Below are 21,608 nucleotides of genomic sequence, written 5' to 3'. Positions count from 1 at the left end.
GCCAGTACACTCAGAGGCGCGATGTTATTGTGCAGGGTAAATTGTGCAGCACCTTAGTTACCTTAGTCAATATGTATGTTCCTAATGTAGGTGACTCAGAATAATACGCAATGGTTTGGCAGTGGTTACATTCACTGCCTTCCACACCTATACTTTGGTGGGTTGGGGATTTCAATTTGTACCTGGACCCACTACTGGACAAATCGGCCACTTCATGTTGGGATCGTTAGCGGGCAGCTCAAACACTGAAGGACGGTATGGCAGAGTATGGGGGTTATCGATATATGTTGATTCCAGCACCCAAGGAGGAGGAAGGGCACCTTCATCTCATTGGTACACGGCTTCTGATCCTGCCTTCATTACTGGTTAGCTATGAGGGACATCCAAACCTAGGTGGGAGACATTCGCCACCTCCCTCGAACATTGTCAGACCATGCTCTGGTACAACTGACATTGTATATTCCTACATATATCCCTACCAAATTTAGTTGACTATTCCACTCCACAGATTCGGTTTTTCGGGAAGAGGTTCACAAGGCTATAGTGAAATATTTCCTTATTAATAAAGGCACTGTAGAAAGTGCAGGTGTTTTGTGGGAAGCCTTCAAGACTACTATCAGAGGGGTTTGTATTGATGCACAAGCAGGTTTGCTACAAGATCTCCAGACACAACTATGGAAAATAGAAAACACATTGCATGATCTGGAAAGGGAATATGAATTGCACCCTAAGAATGGCACTTTAGCTGCCATCTGGGAAGAACTTACTGCCTACACCTACACAGCTAAGCAGGAAACACATCACCTCTCATGCAGCCATATTGCCGGAGCATATGGGGAGGGAAGTAGGACTGGACGGGCCTGGGCTAGCAAGTTTCAACACCCTAGATCACATACTCACGTAGTTTATATTAACAAGTCAGATGGCACGCCATGCTTTGACATGCCTTCTATTCTGAGTTTTCAGATTATTATGTGGAACTGTGTGGGTTCTGTGAAACATACGTTGTGGAGATAGCCAATTACCTAGATGACATTGCTTTGGTCTGGCTCTTTCACGGGCAGAGGGAATATCTCACCCAGTCCTTCATCGTTGAGGAAATCAAAGGGACCATACAAGATCTACCTAATGGTAAATCCCCTGGAATTGACAGTATACTTGGGGATTTTTTCAAAGAGTTTGCTGACCTGTTGTCCCCCTATCTACAGAGCATGTACAAGGTGGCTTACTCAGCATAGATGTTGCCCCCTATGCTCAGAAAAGTGCTTATCATGCTACTGAAACAAGGTAAACCCCCTGAATACTGTGACTCATACCACCTGCTATCTCTAATAAATACGGACACTAAAATCCTAGCCAAAATGTTAGCAACTAGGCTCCAGCATCTCCTCTCCAATATGGTCTTACCGGATCAGGCGGGCTTCATTCCCACCCGCTCACTACACACACTCTTCGCACTACCTTTGCCACATTACATTGTATAAACCTCTTGTTGAAGGCCTCGTCGATACTCCTGGGCACTGCAAAGGTATTCGACTCAATAGCCTGGACATATGTGTTTGTTGTTTTACAGAGGATGGGACTTCACCCTGTGTTCACTCACTGGATACGGCTGCTATATGCAGACCTGATCGCCATGGTGTACGTTAACGGTCTTAGCAAGGGACACGGCCGAGCTGTCCCTTGTCGCCACTGCTATTTGCAATAGCTCTTCAACCACAGGGCCTGTGTGATATGACATCATGCTGCACCAGCTTTGCAATTCCGACTCTTTCCATAAGCCATATCATTAAATGTTGATATGGTGCTGTTTGTGAATGACCCAGAAGCACACCTTTTTCCACGCATCCGTGAATACCTACGATTTGAGCAGCACTCGGGGCTGAGCATTAACTGGGGAACATTTTACATACTAACCCTTATCACAAGCACTGCACAATATCCTTCAGAGTTCACCCTGCAATGGTGCACATATCCTGTTAAGTAACTGGGCGTCTTGGTGCATGGGGATCAAGAGCTTGTGATCAGCTATAACTACGGTAGGGTGATCTCCAAGCTTGAGAATCAAGAACAATGCTGGTCCCATCTGCTACTGTCTCTGGCTGATCATCAGGGGTGATGAAAATGGTGGTGTTACCTCAATTCCTTTATCTCATTATCAATATACCAGTGCCCCTTATCCAAGTCTTCAAATCACTGCAATTCATTCTGTTATCACTCGTCTGGTCGGGTAAACAACCAATAGCCTGGAACCAACTTTCGCTTCTGTATAGCCAAGGAGGCTCCAGTACCTCAGACGTTTATCTCTATCTATGCACACAGGCACAACACACACTACTGGGTGATCCCAACACAATATACTCTGCATTTGGCAATTGAACACAACAAGGTGCACCCCACGCCCTTCCAAACGCTAGTCCCACATACGCAACTAGATGCAACTCACAGATGTATTGGTACAGTCTACTGCACCTTACACGTCTGGCAAATCCTTGGCAGACGCGCAGGTAAACATTGTAGGCCCCAGCACTCCTTTTGGCCCAACATCCAGCCTTATCAGTTACACAGGAACCAAAGGCCCTGGACCTGTTAACTTAGGTTGGCCTTAAGACAACTGGGGACACCTTTCCTGGAGACCACTTTGTCCAGCTTACAGACCTACCACAGCATGCTGTGTGCTCACCCCTATTACACTCTACTTATATGAGACTATGAACGGCACTCAGTGAGCACTACCCACAATTTCCGCAAGCCCGCCCTTGTTTGAATTTACTGCAGACTTTATCTACCCGTTCTAACCACACAGGGCTTAACACTAATTTATACAATGTAGCGCAATCTGACAATTTGCAAACCACTCGTACATTGTTTGATAAGTGGAATGCCCTCCAAGACTCTCCACTCACTAGATTGGACTGTACCCTTTTCTGCCTACTAACAGGGCAGCTCACAGCCAATGGTAATTTAAGAATCATACATTTCAAATTGGTACAACAGATATTACACACCAACCGGACAGTTTAAATATGGGCTTAGGCTAGATGATAGCTGTATGAGGTGCAGCACTGGGAGCAAATTTCCTGCGTCTGGCATGGGGATGTGCCAACATTTACACATTTTGGGAATGAGTCACGTCAACGCTCACTACTGTAACAATGGAATCTGAACCTTGAGATCCACTCACTTGTCTCCTAGAATTTGTTAAACCACTGCAGCCTGCCAACAGGAAACTGGCCGTTGTCATGTTAAATGGCAACCAAAAGAGGGGTGGATATTCACTGGTGTAAAAAGAAATGCCCTGCATTGAAACAGTGGTTCAGGATATTACATATTGTAGGGACCAGCTGGAGACTTATGCAGATGAATTACCAAGAGCGTCACGTCCCAAAGATTTCTGGACTCCCCTGACTATGTACCTTCTGTCCCTTCCGGATGAAGCCTAGGTGGAGCAGGTCTCATAACAAACTGTAATTAATCACTTGTTCCCCAATGGGGGATCCCTGTGTGTCTTGGTACGGTACTTGCAATACTATTGTTATTCTGGGCAACAGTTTTTTTCCTTTATTTTCTTTTTCTGTTTGTATAGCTTGTTGTAATTTGTACTGTATGCCTTGGAAAAGCTTAATAAAAATAATGCAAAAAAAGGCTGAGAAAGCTTGCTTGTGCAAGTTGTTAGCCCAGATCACCACATCGTCGCACTTTGCTGCAGCACATCATTGCATCCTGAAACTCAAAAGTTGCACTGAGTCTGCTGGACCCAGAAGAGTCGTTGGAGTGAAGTTTGGTCACAAAGAAGGAGACCTATTACCAGAAGCAGGGAACCGCTGGTTTGGCTGTGACAGACGACCAGTACTCCAGTGGCAACTGGACTTTTGCAGGAACCAAGAAAACTTTGAGGGACATCAACTCCTAGTGGCCAAATCTGTCCACCAAGACTGTGGGCCAAGGCGTAGCCTCAAGAAGTCCCCTGTCGCCTGCACAGCATCTTCAGTATCTTTGAACATCTGTCTTCAGGATCCTGTATCCCTTGCATCATGGCCAGTCCATAGAAGTTAATGCCAACTGGACACTAACACTGGAACTGGACTGGAGATTGCTTTTCTTTCAAAGGTTACTGTTCGATTGGACCATAGTTGATCGTCCAAAGTAATCCTAAGTAAAAGCATTCACACTTTGTCATTTTTTTGTTGAAAAGGTTTGGGTTAAATTTGTTGAATTTGCTAATGCTTCTTCGCGGTTGATTGAAAAGTCTTAATTTATTGTTTCTTTAAATGTCTATGTCCCCAGAACCATCCAGTGGATCTTTTTTGCTTTGGTGTCGATAGATTCATAAAAATGCAATCTTTTTTTATAAGTTGGCGTCTGATTTTTTTGAGAGTTGTATTTCTTTCTTCAACTGTTTTGGTGCTGTCTAAGTGCTTTTCACTTGTTACATTGTTGAAACCGGACTGCTCGATGCCACAGCTACTCAGGGTTGAGGTAAAGTTTGACAAACAAAGCCTGACTGGACCTAAGAAAGGTTGGAAGTGTATTACATGGTGAGGTCTCACAACAACCCCATATAATACACCTTATTTCCTCACTTTTCCTAGTCGCCATGATATCGGCGCAGCATGTGAGTGAGCTTCAAGCACTTTGCGTTAACTCTCCATATATCACATTTTTCTCTGACAAGTTAGGTTTGCAGATGTGGGCATTGTTCTTGCCGAAAGTTTTGACACCATTCCATGTTGCTCAAAATATCACCTTGCCAGTGTACAGTGCTTTCCCTCAGCCCTCTGAGAGGGAGATGCTCCGCCATTTGGACCCCAAGAGAGCTCTATGATTTTATTAATCGTACCAGAAAACACCGGGTGGACAATCATCTCTTTGTGGGATTATATGGAGCCAAAAAAGCAAGGCTGTGCAGAAGAGAATCATCTCCCGCTGGATCAAGCTTTACATTAAGATCTGATAGGCACTGACTAAAAACAGCCTCTGGAAGGATGCATGCTCATTCGCCCAGCACCAAAGCTACTACCACTACATTGGTGTGCAGAGTTCCTGTTCTGGATATTTGCCAGGCGGCTATGTGGTTGTCCCTCATATGCTCATGAAGCACTGTTGTCTAGACAATCGGGTTTGCTGAGAGGGGCACTGTGCCTACTCAGTCCTCCAGGGCTTTCTTATTGGAGTCCATTCATAGACCCTCCTCTGAAAAGGTACTGCTTTGGTATCTATTCAAAAGGTGAGGAATCTGTGGCTAGAAGTCTCTATCCGAAGGACTTTGACCTGCTCAGACGTAATTCCCAGTTCTTCAGTATGAACTTTCATAACTGGAGCAAGTCTACAATAGCTGTTTCCACTTCAGCATACAATCAAACATTTTCCTATGATCATAGTGCAATAGTCCCAGGTCCACCACTAGCAAGTCTGTTTTGCCCTCTAGGGCATCCCTGGTGGTGCCAATGATAACTAATATGGCATTATGTGCATCTCCTGCTGCCAGATCTGCTAGTGCTCCTGGGGTCCTTCCAGGTTGCTCAGCCATGCCTTTTCCCACAGGGAGGCCTGTAGGAGCCTCCTCCCAGAGTTCTTGTCTGCCCCATTGGGAAGGGTTATGATTTGGTAGCAGTTGCCCACTGTTTCAAAGAGTGACAATTAGGGCAGTTAGTAATTAGTCTAAATGCAGGAGGCGATGGGAGGAAGTGCCTCAGGCAGACAACCACATCCTCCAGTTGCCCACTCTTAATCCCCAATCCATGCCACTACTGATATAAAAAAAACACAGTCAGTCCAAGTTATTTGGCGGAGTATGTGTTAAAGTTCAGCAGGTTGAAGTCCTGCCATGACCACTGTCCTCGCTCCTCATCTGTTGGTGATACCATTCAAGCTCTATCCCTCTTGCCCCGTGGGACATTGCATCACCATGCCAGAGGCCATACTGCTCCCTATTGTTTGGAGAAAGTTGGCAGGAAAGGCTGATCTTTCTGGCTAAAACCATTCGAATCCCAGTTGGGAACCATATTGCAGCTGCCAACCCTGTTCAGGCCAGGTAGCTGCGCAGAGACATCCCCGTAACGGAATTCAGCCTCCAAGCAGATGTACAACTCCTGTTCAGAGGAACACATAGAGACCAACTACTCAGTAATAGGAGGGGGACACCCCTACCAGTCAATGCCACCCGAGACACCTTCCAGGCTTCCCTTCATGCTAATCCATCAGTCAACCTCCCTCAACCCTGTGTTGCATGGAGTTCTTCTTCAAAGCCCCTTCAGTCAGTAGTCAGTCAACAGTTTTGCTCCCCTCAAGCAATACACTGAGGGAGTGGGAGTCACCCGAAGCAACCTCAAACTTACTTCAGGGCAATAAACTTGTAGAGGTGCAAGGCCTTGCCCCCAGAGCAGCCGACAGCCATGCAGGTCTTAACACATCTCCAGCCCAGACCTAACAACAGATCTCCGGAGTCCCACTCTGGTGTCCCTCTCTGGTCATCCGGGCTCCCAGCTCACTGCCGAGGACGCAGGGTGGCCTTAATTTTCCCAGATGTGCTCTGATCCCACTCCTCTCCATGTGCAGTAACAGAGAGCTGCATCGGTCTCCGGGCTGCCCACCACACACCTGGTGTGCCCTCGGGTGCTGAATGCAGTATCCCAACTACCATGGCAGGATCACATCCAGGGTCTTGGGCAGGGACAGTCAATATTAACGGGTGTAGTGGGCGTCTCCCTGCCACCCTGGAAACAAACACAATGGATTATAAGAAACATCGAGCAGCTAGCAATAAATTGTGCTTCCTGCACGGTGATAACGTTTCATAAATCTGGGGGCGAGGGGTGGTGGGGGGGGTGCGGGCAGGATGTCCCTTAGCCCTGCGCTTGCTTTTGCTAGGTGAGCAAATCTACGACCTGCAGATACAAGCCAGAGCAGTGACGAGACACTGGTGGGGATGGTGTGTGTGTGTGTGTCATTGCCAGGTATACGTTTCTATTTTGGGCGTTATTCAGATGGGCTATGGTGGAGTTGCGAGATCTCCATTAATCTAAATTTCTGGTTGGGGGGAGGCCATTTGGGACAACGTAGGAGTTGGTGTGACCGTAATCTCTGCATCCTTCACTTCCACCCAGAAACTCCTGTTTATTATCTTCGGATAGGTGGACTGTGGCCTGGGGGAAGAGTCCAGTAGTTTTCTTCCAGTTTAGGCTACTGGGTGTGTGCTAATGTGTGTGCAATAGCAGCAGCCCCATCACCAGGCCTCGGAGAGAATAAGTCAGGTGAGTCATCTCTGTCGTGCGCTTCCTAATATCTGGGTTACTTATGTTGGCTTTCTGCAGAATTTAGCTCCCCGCGGCCTCTGTCGATTTAGTGCTTCGAGAAATAATGAGCTCCAGTCATAAAAGTCTGAACATTGTGTGAGAGAGCTAGGCCAGCCACAGCACAGTCGCTGACCATTTCATGGCACGGAGTCCGATCTGGATTAACCGCAAATAAACGTGTTACACAAGAAAGTTTTCCCAATTGTGGGGTCATTGTTTTGAATTAGGAGGTGAAAATGTGCTTTTTATTCCAGCGCTTAATGTTGGTGGAAATAGGCCCTCCTAATTTGCTGGAATCGAGTGACTCACGGAACAGTTAGAACGCGAACAAAACTTCACTCAGGAATTTAAAATAGAGTTTAAACTACTGCCTACCTGTCAATGGATACAAAGAGCCCACACTTGTAGAACTTATTTCAGGAAAATGTATTCATGTTTTAAGGATTGTGTATGCTGCTGTGTGCTGTCTTTTGTAACTTCAAAGTATTGGAAGAAAGGGAGCGCGTTGCTTGATTGTAGGAATGATACACTTAATTCCAGTAGGTTGGGGTCACACACAGATCCTCAGAGCCTTGGGGGGCTGCTGGGGGGCTATGCTCGCTTGCCGCTGGGGACTCATCCCGAACTTTTATGCCCCAACACTTTCAAATATCACTAGCCGCCACTGGTCATGGAGCTACCAATGAGCTTTCGAGAGCTGCTGCACACTTCATAACGGCTAGCTCTGCCCCTCGACAGTCCTGCCATGAAGTTGATTAGCATCACCTGCCCTGTGTCTAAATCGTCTCCATGAGAATACCATAACATAGGTGGAATTAGATAGTAGGAAGCTGGCTCCTTATATAGTGGACCAAAAAGAGATACACTGTGCAAAGAGCCCAAACAAACCTCGTATGACTGAGGCACAAATGACACCCCGAATGCTCTCTTTTGTCGTAGCGTGGGCGAGCAGTTGTGTATATTAGAGGGTAGTGCTAAGCATTTAAGCCACACACTCAGGCAGTAAGTGAGACACACACTCAATAAAGAAATCCAAAACCAATTTATAAAGATAACACATAATTCTATATAAATTTAGATACCAAGATCACTGGAATCAGCTGAGTACTTTTCAAGAGCATGATTTTTAGTTTCCAGATGTGGACAGTGCATTTTTATGTAGCTGCAATGTTAGTCTATGGGAGAGAAAACATACACAGCAAACAGGTTCTTCACAGCCACTTACAGGACCAATCTTCTGGTCTTAAGGTGAGTACGGGGCAGGACCTTAGGTCACACCAACAGGTACCTCAGGCGGCACTAGGGCAGCCAGGTGCAGTTCAGCGTCTGGTGCCCTGTGTAAGCCTATGGGGAGCAGTCTGGTCACAAAGATGCTGCAGGGATGGAATGAGAGGCCAGTACAGGTGAACCACAGGTTGTGTTCAGTTATTGCGATGCTTGGGGACGTAGGGACACCAGTGGTCCTGTTCTCCTTGCTCCAGGGTGGCCGGGTGTGGTTTGGACCGTCTGGTTTTCTGTCACCGGTGGCAGTCGCGGTAGAGGGGGTCTTGCATAAATAGCCTGCAGGCGTGGACCTGGTTGACCAGCCCAGCTGAAGCAATAAGTGAGCTCGGGCCTCACGAGCCTGGAGGACGTAGGGACACCAGTGGTCCTCTTCTCCTTGTTCTGAGGTGTCTGGGTGCAGAGGGGCAGTGGACCATCAGTTCGCCGTCACCAGAGGCAGTGAAAATGGGGGTCTGCAAAAACAAGCTGCAGACGCCATTGAGAAGTTCACAGTTGGCAAATTCAAGGTAGGCTTAGTCTCTGGAAGGCCTGGGGACCATGTTGACACCCACTTCAGATCAGGCTATGTGGCTCAGGTGCAGTGGAGATGTCCTGTGTCCGGTTTTGGCGATTCCAGCTCCCACAGTTCTTTCTTTGGTTGCCTTCAGATGTAAGAAAGCAGCTTCTTTGCTCCAAGGGAATTCTTCTTGGTGATTTGCAAAGCACTTGCAGAGATCCCAGTTTCTTGGATGCTGTAGCAGCAGGACAGGTCCGTGCTTCTCAAAGGTTGGGTGCAGCTGGAGGTTTGGCGCCAAGTCCGTCATGCTCCTTGGTTCTGGGGTCAGCAGGCTTCTTGTCCACTCCTTCGTATCGAGCAAAGATCTGTCTTCATGGTATCAGAGAGTCTCCTAAATACTTAATTTAAGGGACGCTAAGGTGAGTGAAGGTAATAGCCCCCCCTTGGAGTCACTACACCCCCTAGTTGACCACTTCCTTTGGAAAGTGGGCATCACCCTGTCCAAGAGTTCCTAATTCAACCACACACAAGATGGCAGAATTCCTTACACTGTGTTCACTTCAGACTGGGCACCCTAGGGGTGTGTACAGTCTACAGATGCAACACGCCTCTTGTATAGCTAATTGTCCCACCTGTCCAGGTGCCAAATGGGCCCTGGGGAAGGGTGGGGTCGGCATCTTCCTTTGAGGAGAGCCACATCTGCATACCAAAGGCAGTGGGCTTCTTTGAAACCTCCTACCTTGGAATGCAGATTTGCAGGTCATCCTGTTGGGAGGCTTGTGGAACACCTCTGCCAGAGGAAGCTTTTGATCGTGATCTCCTGAAAGCAAAGACCCTCGTCCCTGGGGGTCAGAAACTTGTCTGTTGGTGACAACTGGCTAAAACTAGTCAGTCCACCAGCAGTTGGTAGGTTTTCAGTGGTCACCTCTGGGTGCAAGTATTAGTAAATCCATCACTGGAATCAGTGAGGGTTTATTAATATGAGATGTTTGATACCAAACATCCCTAGTTTCAGTGAAGCCATCACATAGCTGGGGAACTCATATTGACCATTGTCCAGCACATGTATGTAAAATGGCTTCCCTGTTCACTTGCTATGTCTAAGAATCAACAAAGACATAGCAGGGGCAAATCTGCTCATGCTTAAATGCCCTCATCTGTAATATAGTGCACCCTGCCTTTGGGCTGTAAGGCATGCTGTAGGGGTGACTTAAAAATATTACAGGCAGTGTTATGTGACATGGCACACAGACTGTGTGCCATGTTGTGTTTTCACTTTTTGGATCACCTTGTCACGCAGCCTGCAGTGGCAGTCTGCATGAGTTTGGTGCTGGGTCCCTCTGAGTGGCACACGTTGGGACCCTTTTTAGTACCTTGGCCCTAGGTACCAAAGGTACCATTTACTAGGGACTTATAGAGGTGCTAAAGGGCCTTGCCGCTTGGGGCTCAAGTGACTAGGTATCATTTTGGGGAAGGAACTCTGGGCACTGGGTACCTGGTTAGCAGGACCCCAGTGCACTTCAGTCAGTTGCATAAAAAAAAGACAAAAGGAGGAGGGAGCTTCTGCAACCAGAACCCAGCTTCATACACTGCATAGTTTTACTGTGTCTGTGTCCACTTCTTTGCTAGGTGTCATATTTGTTGCTTTTGCAAGCACTTTAAATTAACTTACTCCCTCACAAAATAATATCTTCTTCTAGAGAAACGAAATAAGTGCAGCACTGGGGCACTTTTTTGTTTTTTGACAGTATGCATCTATGATATCCTTTTTGAACTCCTTGGGTGAAAATATCTTTTTGGGGATTGGAGTTTCCCCCCTTTGTGCGAGTTTTAATCTTAATTGTGTTTCAGACTAATTTTTGTTTAACCAGATCAGTGCATTTGTGTTTTGACTCTTATAAGCACTTCTTGCAGTAGCATTCTTGGCCATCAATGGTTTGATGTCAATAGTACATGTTTAGACTTCGAAGGCTTATCTTCTTGAGGCATTGTATGTTTACAGTGTTTTGGTTCAAGAGTAGTGCACTAAACACTTTTTTTAATTGTTTTAACAGGAGCTGTGAACCCTGTGCAGGATTTGCTAATTCTGTGTTGGATTCGTGAATCTTGAAGCTGATGAGGGTGCAAACATCTGAGAGGCCCAGGATTTTGCACATCCAGCATAAGATTTTCCAAATACCTGTATAAACGTTTTCTATTTTATTGCCATGGATGGGCCTGGGGGTCAGGTTGTAGGCACCCTGTCTCCTTTTGCTATTTGTTTTCCCCATAGAGTGCTCAGTGCCCCGTGCTGTGTAATGGCAGCCTCAACAGAAATGTTTGTGACAGCCAGTCTGAGTGTGGTGGTTTGTGAATCCCCTGAAAGATTTGCAAATCTGAAATGTATGATGGGAGAAAAGGCTTCCTAAGTCTACTGGCGCACCTTTTTTCTGCATTCGTAAATCCGCCCAGGATCCACAAATTAACTCTCGAGATATCTCTAAAATGTAACCTCTTTGTTCCCAATTTTTAAACACTAATTTCTACTGAGCTAACTTGCATCAAACCAAGCAAACGTACTTCTTTGAGTGAAGTTATATTTACGTGCCACGTTTGGTGTAATTGTGCTCAGACATTTTTTTCTGTATCAAGGAGCAAAGAATCCTATGGGAGTAAATATTGGAAATGCCACATTTGGGACTACTCCTCATTTCCCCTATTTTAACCCTCCTCTTGACAGATCTGTACAGAACGTGCCATGAAGAACCTAAAGTGTAGGTGTATTTTTCTTTTTTAGAAAGTTTCATGCAGATTTTTTGATTGGTGCCAAAGTGATCTGACTTAAAAAAAAAATAACTAGAGAGATGCTGTCACCATCTCTGTAATATGTATGTGAACTCCGATATCAAACAAGCCCTGCAGTGTTTAAGCTTAGAAAAAATACTTGAGATGATAAAGGCAATTTCATCAAATAAATATTATTTTGTGATTTAAGCGTTAACCGCGACTGAGAGACATAACTAACTATGTGTGGTTGATGGAGTTGCTTAACATAGACAAGTGCCATCTGTATTTCAAAAATACACAATTACACCCTTAGTCAAAGACTGAACCTAGCATGAAGATAGATAAAAGATGTGTAATATATTATATATATATATATATAATATATTACACATCTTTTATCTATCACTTTTTTACGAGGGCCATAATAATTAATATATTTGGCATGGAACATGCAGAATTTGTACCTCTTTACAAGTAAGCCTATAATAGATGGGTCAACTGCCTTACACCTCTTTATGCCCTTGTACCAGTCATGCCAGAGGCACCACCGTAGGCTAAGCATTCCACTCACATACCCCATCCCCACTCCCACTCACAATTCATGTTGTTCCCTGCTGCACTGCGCTCAACCTTTCTATGTTTTAATGATGACCTCCTCTGAAATTATAGTGCTGGGTGCAGTTTAAATTTCCATTGAAATGCTTGGGACTCAATGGGTTATTATAATGGTCTTAAAAGACTATGGGCATTCACTTTTTCTTTCTTCTTAAAATAAACTTTAAATCTGGTCAGACACCACATTCTACATTGGTTCCATCAAAATTGACCATTATATACCTATGGCCCTCGAGATTCTCCTTAACTTCAGTGTATTTAATTGACTACAATGCTGGCTTCTTTCTTCATTGAAATTGGTGATTTTGGGGTTTGTGGTTTTGTGAAGTTCTGAGTTGTTAAAGGTAAAAATGAGTCCAGTAACAAGTCTATTGATTACTTTATCTGTTTAAGATATTTGTGTGGCATGGACCGGGCTACTGGGACAACATAACACTTATAAAACTGTATTTGGAGAGTGAGAAATCTTGGAGAGTGCGAGAAAGGGAGAGATAGGTAGACGGGAAAACATTACAGTACATCAGATGTCTTAATCTTTCTAGAAGGGCAGCTCTTTACTGTTCACCCTTAAAATATCCGGTATATGGTTTGAGAGCATCATTGGTTGGTCTGAGAAGTTTCATTGTCTTGGACTTTATCTTTTGTGGAATTTGCATTATGAGATGAGATCTAATTCTAGTGTATCTTTAACATCCAGATGGAAACAAGCTACCATCAGGTAGTAGTGAGAGGCCAAGATATAATACTTTGTGTATGTTATATGCCCTTTTGAAGTGAAATGTATCTTCCTAGGATGGTCAGTGAAGGTCCATTAGAATCATTGTGACATTACCTGATTTCTTAGCACCTATGAGAAGGTGGCTGGCTGACTGTATAAAATATAGCCTTGAAAGATGCTGTAGTTGATTTGGGAGCACCAAAGTGTAACATTGCTGCATCTCGATTAGAAAGTGCTTGAATCTTTTGTTCTGAAATCTGTATGGTGAATGGATGATTTCAACTTCATTATGAGAAGGAAATCTATATTTATTTTGGAGACCTGTCGAGTCCTATTTAGTTTTTAGTCAATTATGTTACCAAGTGATCTGGACCAATGCTGGCGAGACATCAAGTTTTACAGATGCTCCAAACATTCTTGAACAGGAGTGCCAGAGGTGGAATTCAGTTTCTCAGTTTGTTATTTGGAAGTATAGTGTATGATCTACATATTGATCTTTGGCGAACTTTTTATCTTGCAGCATTGAATCTAATGGATTCTCACAGAGGTTGGGGATGGAGATTGAAATTATGGATTGTTGGAGATACTGCATTTAATTGACTGGATGGATGGGTTTTCATGAGGAGAGGGTCATGGGTGCATGAAGGAGGAGAGAGCACATTTAGGAATGGGTGAATAGCTATATGGATGGATGGATGGATGGATGGGGTGGGGTGGGGTGAGTGACAACATGGACAGATGGTTGGATGAATGCTGATTGTATGATGTATTGTTGAATGTGTCCATGGATGGATGCATGGGTATAACAGTTAGGGAGTGCATGAATAGCAGTTATATTGCTGGCAGGAGGATATCCTCCACTTACTTGCTCACTTTTTATCCATCCATGTGCCCAGTCACCTATTTTTATAACTCTCCTTGAGTGACTCGCCCACATTACAAACATACAGAAATACAATCAAACTTGCCTCTTAACTAACTAGCCCTTTCACTATTAATAAGGCAAGCCTGTCTATGTTGGCTTTCCCAGTGCTTGTTTTACTTGCTTGTTTTACTTGATGCACAAAGAATGTGGAGGCAACAAGCACCTAAAGATTAATTCTTACAGATCATCTGTTATTGTGATAACCACATTTTTCTTATTTGTACGACATTCCGCATCAGATAATATTTTTTGTCGTTTCAGGTTTTTACATCATTGATAAAATGTAACAAAGAAGATTGGAATCATAACCCAGCACTGAAAAGCTAATATTTTATTAGCATGTACCGCATGTGTAAAAACCACTTGGATTAAAACAAAAAGGGACCTTTTGAATCGTGCTGCTTTACAACCACTACAGAAATGTGTAACTGGGAGGTAGAAATACGTTCCAGTTTCAATGTAACAGAAAAGAACTGACTGAAGGACTAAGTTCCTTTGTTTCCAGTATTATGAAGCAAAAAAGATTGTTTGACACTAATACAGGCGTGGCATTCTAGTTTGATATCAAATGTAATGCAATAATAATTTGTAATGTTTTACTGGTACATATGGTTTGGGTTTTGAACTATGTTTTATAACAAACCAAATGTCCCTTTTTTTACTGTAAATTTTTATGATTGTCTCGAGAACTGCATCTTAAACCAAGGATTAGTACACATTTCATCTAAAGTATACATTTTTGGAAACTCTGAAAACAAAACTAACTGTGGACCAAATACATTTAAACTTCATTGTCTATTTCAAATAACAAATCTTTAAATTTCTTACTTGGATCACATTTTAAATAGCATAATTTGTTTCAGTGACTTTGATATTTGTAGTGGTTTACTCAGGAAACAGGGAGTATTTGGTTACTTAAATGTACAGTGTGTTGTCCTTTCGAGCATTTTTCTGGCTGTACTTATTTGAACTTCACATTTGCTACCAGCTTTTCCATATGCGTGTCTGTAAAATTGGTAGCAAATGGGAACATAACACTCTATTTCAGTAAGTCATTGTTGATGCCAAATTATGTGGTGTTCATATTTATTGGTATGTAAAGGAACTGTCCATTTGAATCTAACATTCTAAAATTGGCAAGCTGTAGAAAGCAAAGTAAGGTTTGAAATCAAATACTTGGATTTTTCCTCTGATTATAAAATGTACAGAAAGGTTCATGGTCAAAAGATAGATGTAAGGAACTGTCTTACCAATGTGTTTTATTTAATTTGAAATAATGAACTTTGTGTCACTGTCCTTACACTTAAGATAACCCCAATGCGTCATTCACAATTAATGTTTTAATGATGAAACAAGAATGCACTTCTTTATTTAACAGGGGGAAGATGTAAAGCACACCTTCAGATACCGAACTATGATTTTTCTAATCGGAATGCATCAAGACGGTAAAGGAAAAGTTGACTGACAGTATATTTTCCTGAGATTTTAAGTATTGCTAACAAACATTAGGTCATACGTAAGATCGAAAATGTGACTGGTGAGGATGATCAAATGCTTGACAACACTATTGAGAGCGTCTGTTCACCCGTGGAAAATAATTTTGCATTTGTCATTACACATGTTCATTGTTCTGTCTTCATTTTTGATAGTTTGTGGAGGGAATGTTGTCTAAGGACTAACAAGTGTCTTTACACTACCTAATCATCTTCTTGGAGCCTATACTTTGTTGTCTGATTCCGTTCTGGGTAACAGAAAAACGTACTATAAATGGGAAGAGTAGGTTGTATAAATTCTTGCAGTATGTTACACATACAGGGTGAGCATCACTGGAAAAAGAGGTAATATTTGTTACAAATGAACCAGAGCAGTATCAGTGTTATTTATTTCCAATACTTCCAAAACAAGTGCCTCCACTCTGCTTTGTAAGGATCCCCCTGCATGGGGGTAGGATGGAAAATAGTACAGCAGGTTCATTTGTTGACATCTCTGCGAACATGTGCCTTTTTCAAGGACTTTTGGGGGGCTGGGGGCTTCAGTGTACCTTGCATATATTGGTAAAATGTGAAGTGAACTGAATTACATTTTTAGAGTAAACTACAAGATATCTTTCCCCTTGTTACCATATGTGCTGCATTCAACTGGTTACCTACATCTGAAATGATTCTTGAACTGGAAGCTAAACTTGAGAAATGTTGTTGCCCCTAACATCACTATTTCTTTAATCGAGCGGTTGCAGGGTCCTCACTTTCTGTGGAAAGCTTCCTGTTGGCCAGTGTAACGTAAATAGCAGTGTTCAGCCCATTTGTATTAATGCTTTTACATGTGATACAATTAGTTCTTACTTTAACTATTTATTTCTGTGTGGTATTATTTTCTTTTTGTGACTTAAATTTAGATTCGCACCATCTGAATTGCCCTCTCACCAGTGACAGCATAGCTGTTATTTCCCCAGTGCCTAAAGATAGCCTTTCTAGTCAGTAAACATTGTAAACAACACTCCAACCCAGGTGTGCATGTGTTGCCGTTTTGGATGATGCTAGGGATTGATATACATTTTTACCAGTAAACGAGCAAGTTTCATACAGATGGAAGATAGTTACTTTCACAGTTTCTGCAGATAACCGTATTGCCACCCACCATTCCCCTAAGCTCTTTTCTGCTTTGCCCATTTCGTGATGAATTTGAGGTATTAAATGGCATGCGGTGTGACTGACTAGTTTTTTTTTGTTGGTTTTCCGTTTAGAACAAGATATCCATCGGTTGTATGCAGGAATGATCGTTTAGGTAATGGTGTTCTGTGTGAGAAAATTGATCCATACTATTTTACACAGCCATCAGTTGTCATTTCAGAGTTGTCAAACATTTGAGTAAAATCAGCATCACATGCTATTTTATTTGGTTATACATGATGTATATGGTACATATTGGTTACCGTTTGCCTTATAAGTTAAAACAACTACATACCTGTATGAATACGCTATCCATGTAACTTTGTAAAATGTATACGTTGCTATCTGAATTATGCATTTAATTTATATATTTCTTAACTGTGCTTCCTTGTGTTATTTCTCTGTACTTTTTGGTGTTTCATTGTACAGTTTTCTTACTTTTCAGTTTTCCTACATACAAATTGTAAATAGAAGGGATTTAGCCTTCTATTAAGACCACTAGTAGTGATTTTTATGTAAATAAAACCTGGAAACGGAGCACAGTCCTTACATTGAATTATTGTATGTTGATATCACTTTATTCTTTTCTGGCCTGTTAGTGAATTAATTGTGTAACCAACAAACAGAGGACGAATTTGTTTAATATTTAGGAAGTGGGTGTCCCCTACTAATTTAATAAAAACCATCACGTTAGGTAAAAAACTGTTCTGAGAGAATCTCTGCTCAACCCGTGGTAGCTATGGCACAGGCTGCAGGCAGTCCACATAACTGTATGTTGAGTTCAAGCAGTACACCATTTTAAAGCCAAGAAATCAATAACATTCCAAAAGTATTTGACACAATTGAGAACAAATTCATGAGCAAAAACACCCAAAGATCATCATAAAAAGGCGTCTAAGAAAATACAGTATCAACAGTTCACGTTAGAAAGGTGTTTAGGTGCAATTTCAGGCCAATGATGGAGCAGAATTCGGATGCACCATGCAGGTCGTACTGGTCAAAAACTTTTACCTTCACTCTTCAATTTTTGGGAAAGCCCCTTCTGGTCAGTCTTGCGGCCCTTAGCTCCTGGAGGCAGGCTTCTGGCCACAGGTCTCTCTCCAGCTAGATCTCCTGCAGGCTCCAGTCCTGTGTGTTAAGATTGGCTCTCTTAGAGTCAGGAGCCATTCTGCTTTTTGTGTCCCTGAAGCAATTGAACAGGAGATCAATCACATGATCCTTGCTCAGCAGTTCCAGTACATTCATGACAGCAAACTTCAGAAGTCCTTAAATGAGTCCTCTTATTACAGTAGGAGTCGGGAGTACTTATTCTACCAGCAGGGCTGCATTCTTCAGGTGGAGTCTTTTGAGATCCAGCAATGTTTTGAGAAGGTGGTGGTTGAGGTGCCAAATTTAGCCTGTGCACTAGCCAGTGAGTTGAATAATTCCACAGCTCAATCTTACATATTTTCCTACAGTCCTCTCACCTTTTGCAGCACCTCCTCTTTGCTTTACTGTAAAATTACCCTGGAGCCCTTGTTTCAAGATGGCCAATCCCAGCTACCACCAGGCAGCGCTGTCTTTTGCTTCTTATGTCAGCACTGGCTCCCTCCCCTGTAGTGACTGGAGCCATGAGGGTACTTACATTGAACAGGAGAGAGGCCCTACTTGGCCTCTCCTAGTCTATCAGCATTGCCCAACTTAACAGAAGAAGTTTGGAACATACATATTTTTGTATGTTGGGTTTTTCCATTATAATAAAATGTTCTATAGTGCAACTGCGCCAAGTAATATTAGCAGGCTTTATATGTAACCAGAATAATCATTTATTCTATTTGGGTCTGCACAGCGTCATTAATGTCAGTGTCAAAAAAGATACTTTTAAATCACATATCTCCTTACTACAGTTTGCTGGGCTTATAACGAATAAAGATTTAGGACTATTGGGTACATATTAATATAAAGAGTATGCTACATGCAACTAAAGGTTGCTTCAGAGTGTTACAAATCGAGTAGTTTGGGCGAGCAAAGAAGTGGGTGAGTTTTTCAGCCATCCAGCCCCTCCTGTGTTAGATTGTGCCCACCATGGATCCGTAGAGAGTGACTTGCCGAAGTCCACATCGGCTTCATGAAGGTTTACCCGCAGTGTTGACTTGTTCCTGTTTTCCATGCACTTCAGACTCTGGTATCTGGAGTTTGGATTCTGTCTGCTTTTACCCCGTTTTCACTATCTTGTTTATTTGGTGTAAGATTTTGTTATGGTTATTCCACCTCGAAAATCTTCTAGCTTTAAGCCTTGTCAAGAATGCAGGGAGCCTACTTTAGTGGCCGCCCCCACCCCATCACCCCTCCCCGTCGTTGTATGTGTTGCATCTGTGCCCAGATACCCCAGCTCCTTTAACAAAAAGGGACAAACCATTCTTGCCCAGGAGTTGTTCTCCCCACAAAGAAATGCTCTGAACTATGTGAGAGGTTACAAAAAAAATAGACTGTTTTGGTCTCCTTCCATCAGACACACAAGCTTTTACCCCATTCAGTTTTGGCGAGGGTGCACCCACAGCAGGTATGCTTCCTATCTGCAGGAACTGTATCTGAGCTAATAGTTTTTTAATGAGGTTGCTATTTTGGTAGTAGTTATATTCTTACACATTGCAGCATCTGCTAACCAGTGGAAGAGTACTAACCATATGCGTTAGATGTGCACCTGATGTTTTGACTCGTAAAGAAGTCTAAATCCAGCTGTAGCAAAGGTACTCTGATTTCTTACACTAAGAACATCTCAATATTTTATGACAACCTTAGTACCTTTGTTGGAAAGGAGAGTATAGATTGTTATCACAGTAGTATCTTCCTGAGATTCGTTGTTGGTGGGTTTTAACAGAGCACCCCTGTTGTTATTAAAGCTGGGTTAAAGGCCCCCTTCGCCATTTCAGGTGGTGTTAATATTTTGTAGGAATGCATTTTCACTGCAATCTGCAGTTCCTCCTGTTCCTTAACAAATGCTGTAAAAGCAGAGAGGGTGGAAGTTTGATAAGCTTTCTGCCAACACTGCCTGTGGTTCTGGGCCTGGCAGAGCTAAGTCCAGGCTAGCTGTGTTGTTCTGCTGTCCCCAGGCATCCACTCTGGTACCAGCTCGCAAGGCATTATACTGGATTCTTCCAAATCTGACTCTCCCCAGGAGCAGTCTCAAGTGTGCTTCCACACCTTCCATCAAAACCAGCACAGATTTTAATGAAGTGGTCCTGATGCGGAGGATACAAGATGCTGACGATGCTTGGTGACCAGGTAACTGTCCAAATATTCCTTATTGGTGTCCCTGACCGTCACCCTGTCGGGAGTTGTACTCAGTCCAGGCCGGAGTAGCCAAACACAACTCTTCCACACTTTTTGAAGGTTTCCAAACTTTTTGGCTACCAGTGCTTATAAGTGCTTTCAACTAAGGAGCCGAGATTTACATTTTCTTAAAAAATCTATCTCTCCAGTACCCTCTGGTAGATTTAGCTCATCTTGGTGTCTAAAATTTGTAAAGAACACAAAAACAAAATAAAAAATTGATGTCTGATTTCTTTTGTGTAGTGTGACTTCCTTATTCTGTGTTTGGTGCATCTAAATGCTTTGCACTAGTTCCTTTGGTTAACCCTTGTCTTTCGAAGCCACAGTTACCCGTGGTTGAATAAAAGGTAATACACACAAGCCTGACCGGATCCAAGACAGGTTTTTGAGTGCATTACACAGTGAGGTCAGCCAACCACACAATGTATTACACCAAAATCCTTTCATTGAAGCCTAGAGGTGGGATTGAGAACTTTGTTTAGCTATACCCGACAATTAATGTGTTGATAACTACTGATAATCCACCAAGTCAACACTATGAAAACGTTTTTAAAGTTTTCGCAAACTTCTGCGTATGTAAGGCATTGTTTTCTAGGAGTTTACCAAAGTACAATAAAAGTCACAAAAGTTTGACAGAGTTACAAAAAGTTTGATAAATGTTTTTGCTGAGTCTCCGCAGGATGGAAAACAAGGAAATCGGCATAGCCATCCTGCCCACACTCAAAATCAACAACATGAGGATGCTGGGCAGAGACATAAAAACCAGTTTCGGATTCAATGCTAAAAAAAAAGAAAACCTGAAAAAGGCCCACAGAGCCTGGGAGCAAGCCAGTAGAGCACAAGCCTAACTGGCAGAGGAGATTACCTTTGACAATGAGGTGGAAGAGGATGCCAGGGATCTCTTTGATGATGATGCTAATGAAGAAGAGGGGGGCAATGAGGGTGTGGCCCACAGTTCGTTCAAGGCATTCCTCCACATTTGGGAGTAAGAAAATCTCCACTTTGATGAGCAAGTCTAAGGACCTAAAGGCACAACTTAGCTCTCCTAGAGCTCTGAGAGAGGAGACCAGCCCTAAAAGAAAGAAGACTGATTCTACAAGGGAAAAGAGTCAAGCTGGGACTGAAGTCCCAAAAATTTGGTGGCAGCAATAGCGACACTTGTGATTGCAGAGCGTGCCAGTGACCCCAGGTTGCTCAAGGGTATCGTGCCAATCTATGTAGAGGGATGATGAAATAGACAAAAGGATAGCATCTTATGAGAGGGCTCTCAGGATGAGAACAGTAGGTGTCCACAATTGGGAATCCTTATTTTAGGAATTAGTTCGAACAGTGGGGAGAAAGAACCTGCTGGCACTGGAAAATTATGTAGCAGATTCATATCCATATATGAAGGAGACACTTGTTGAGCATTTTGGTTTACTCCGGAAGAATACAGGCAGATGTTTAGAAATACCGCAAGGGGTCAACTCAGACATGAATAGACTTTGTGGATGCTTCTGTGATGCCCCTGAAAGGCTGGATAAAAAGA

The 21,608-nt window shown here is 43.1% G+C and overlaps 1 protein-coding gene across 3 annotated transcripts in view; it reads left to right on the top strand.

The window, feature by feature from the left end:
- TBC1D12 (TBC1 domain family member 12) overlaps positions 1-17,324 on the top strand; it is a 407,968-nt gene extending 390,644 nt beyond the window's left edge. For all 3 annotated transcript variants that reach the window (XM_069239854.1, XM_069239853.1, XM_069239852.1), the window contains one exon: positions 14,361-17,324. In XM_069239854.1, coding sequence (XP_069095955.1) covers positions 14,361-14,426 — 66 coding nt within the window. In that variant the 3' untranslated portion in view covers positions 14,427-17,324. The remainder of the gene's footprint in view (positions 1-14,360) is intronic.
- Positions 17,325-21,608: the final 4,284 nt, after the last annotated feature.

The sequence above is a fragment of the Pleurodeles waltl genome, chromosome 6 (assembly GCF_031143425.1).
Source record: "Pleurodeles waltl isolate 20211129_DDA chromosome 6, aPleWal1.hap1.20221129, whole genome shotgun sequence".
Taxonomy (NCBI): Eukaryota; Metazoa; Chordata; class Amphibia; order Caudata; family Salamandridae; genus Pleurodeles; species Pleurodeles waltl.
This window is presented reverse-complemented; position numbering and strand designations above follow the sequence as displayed.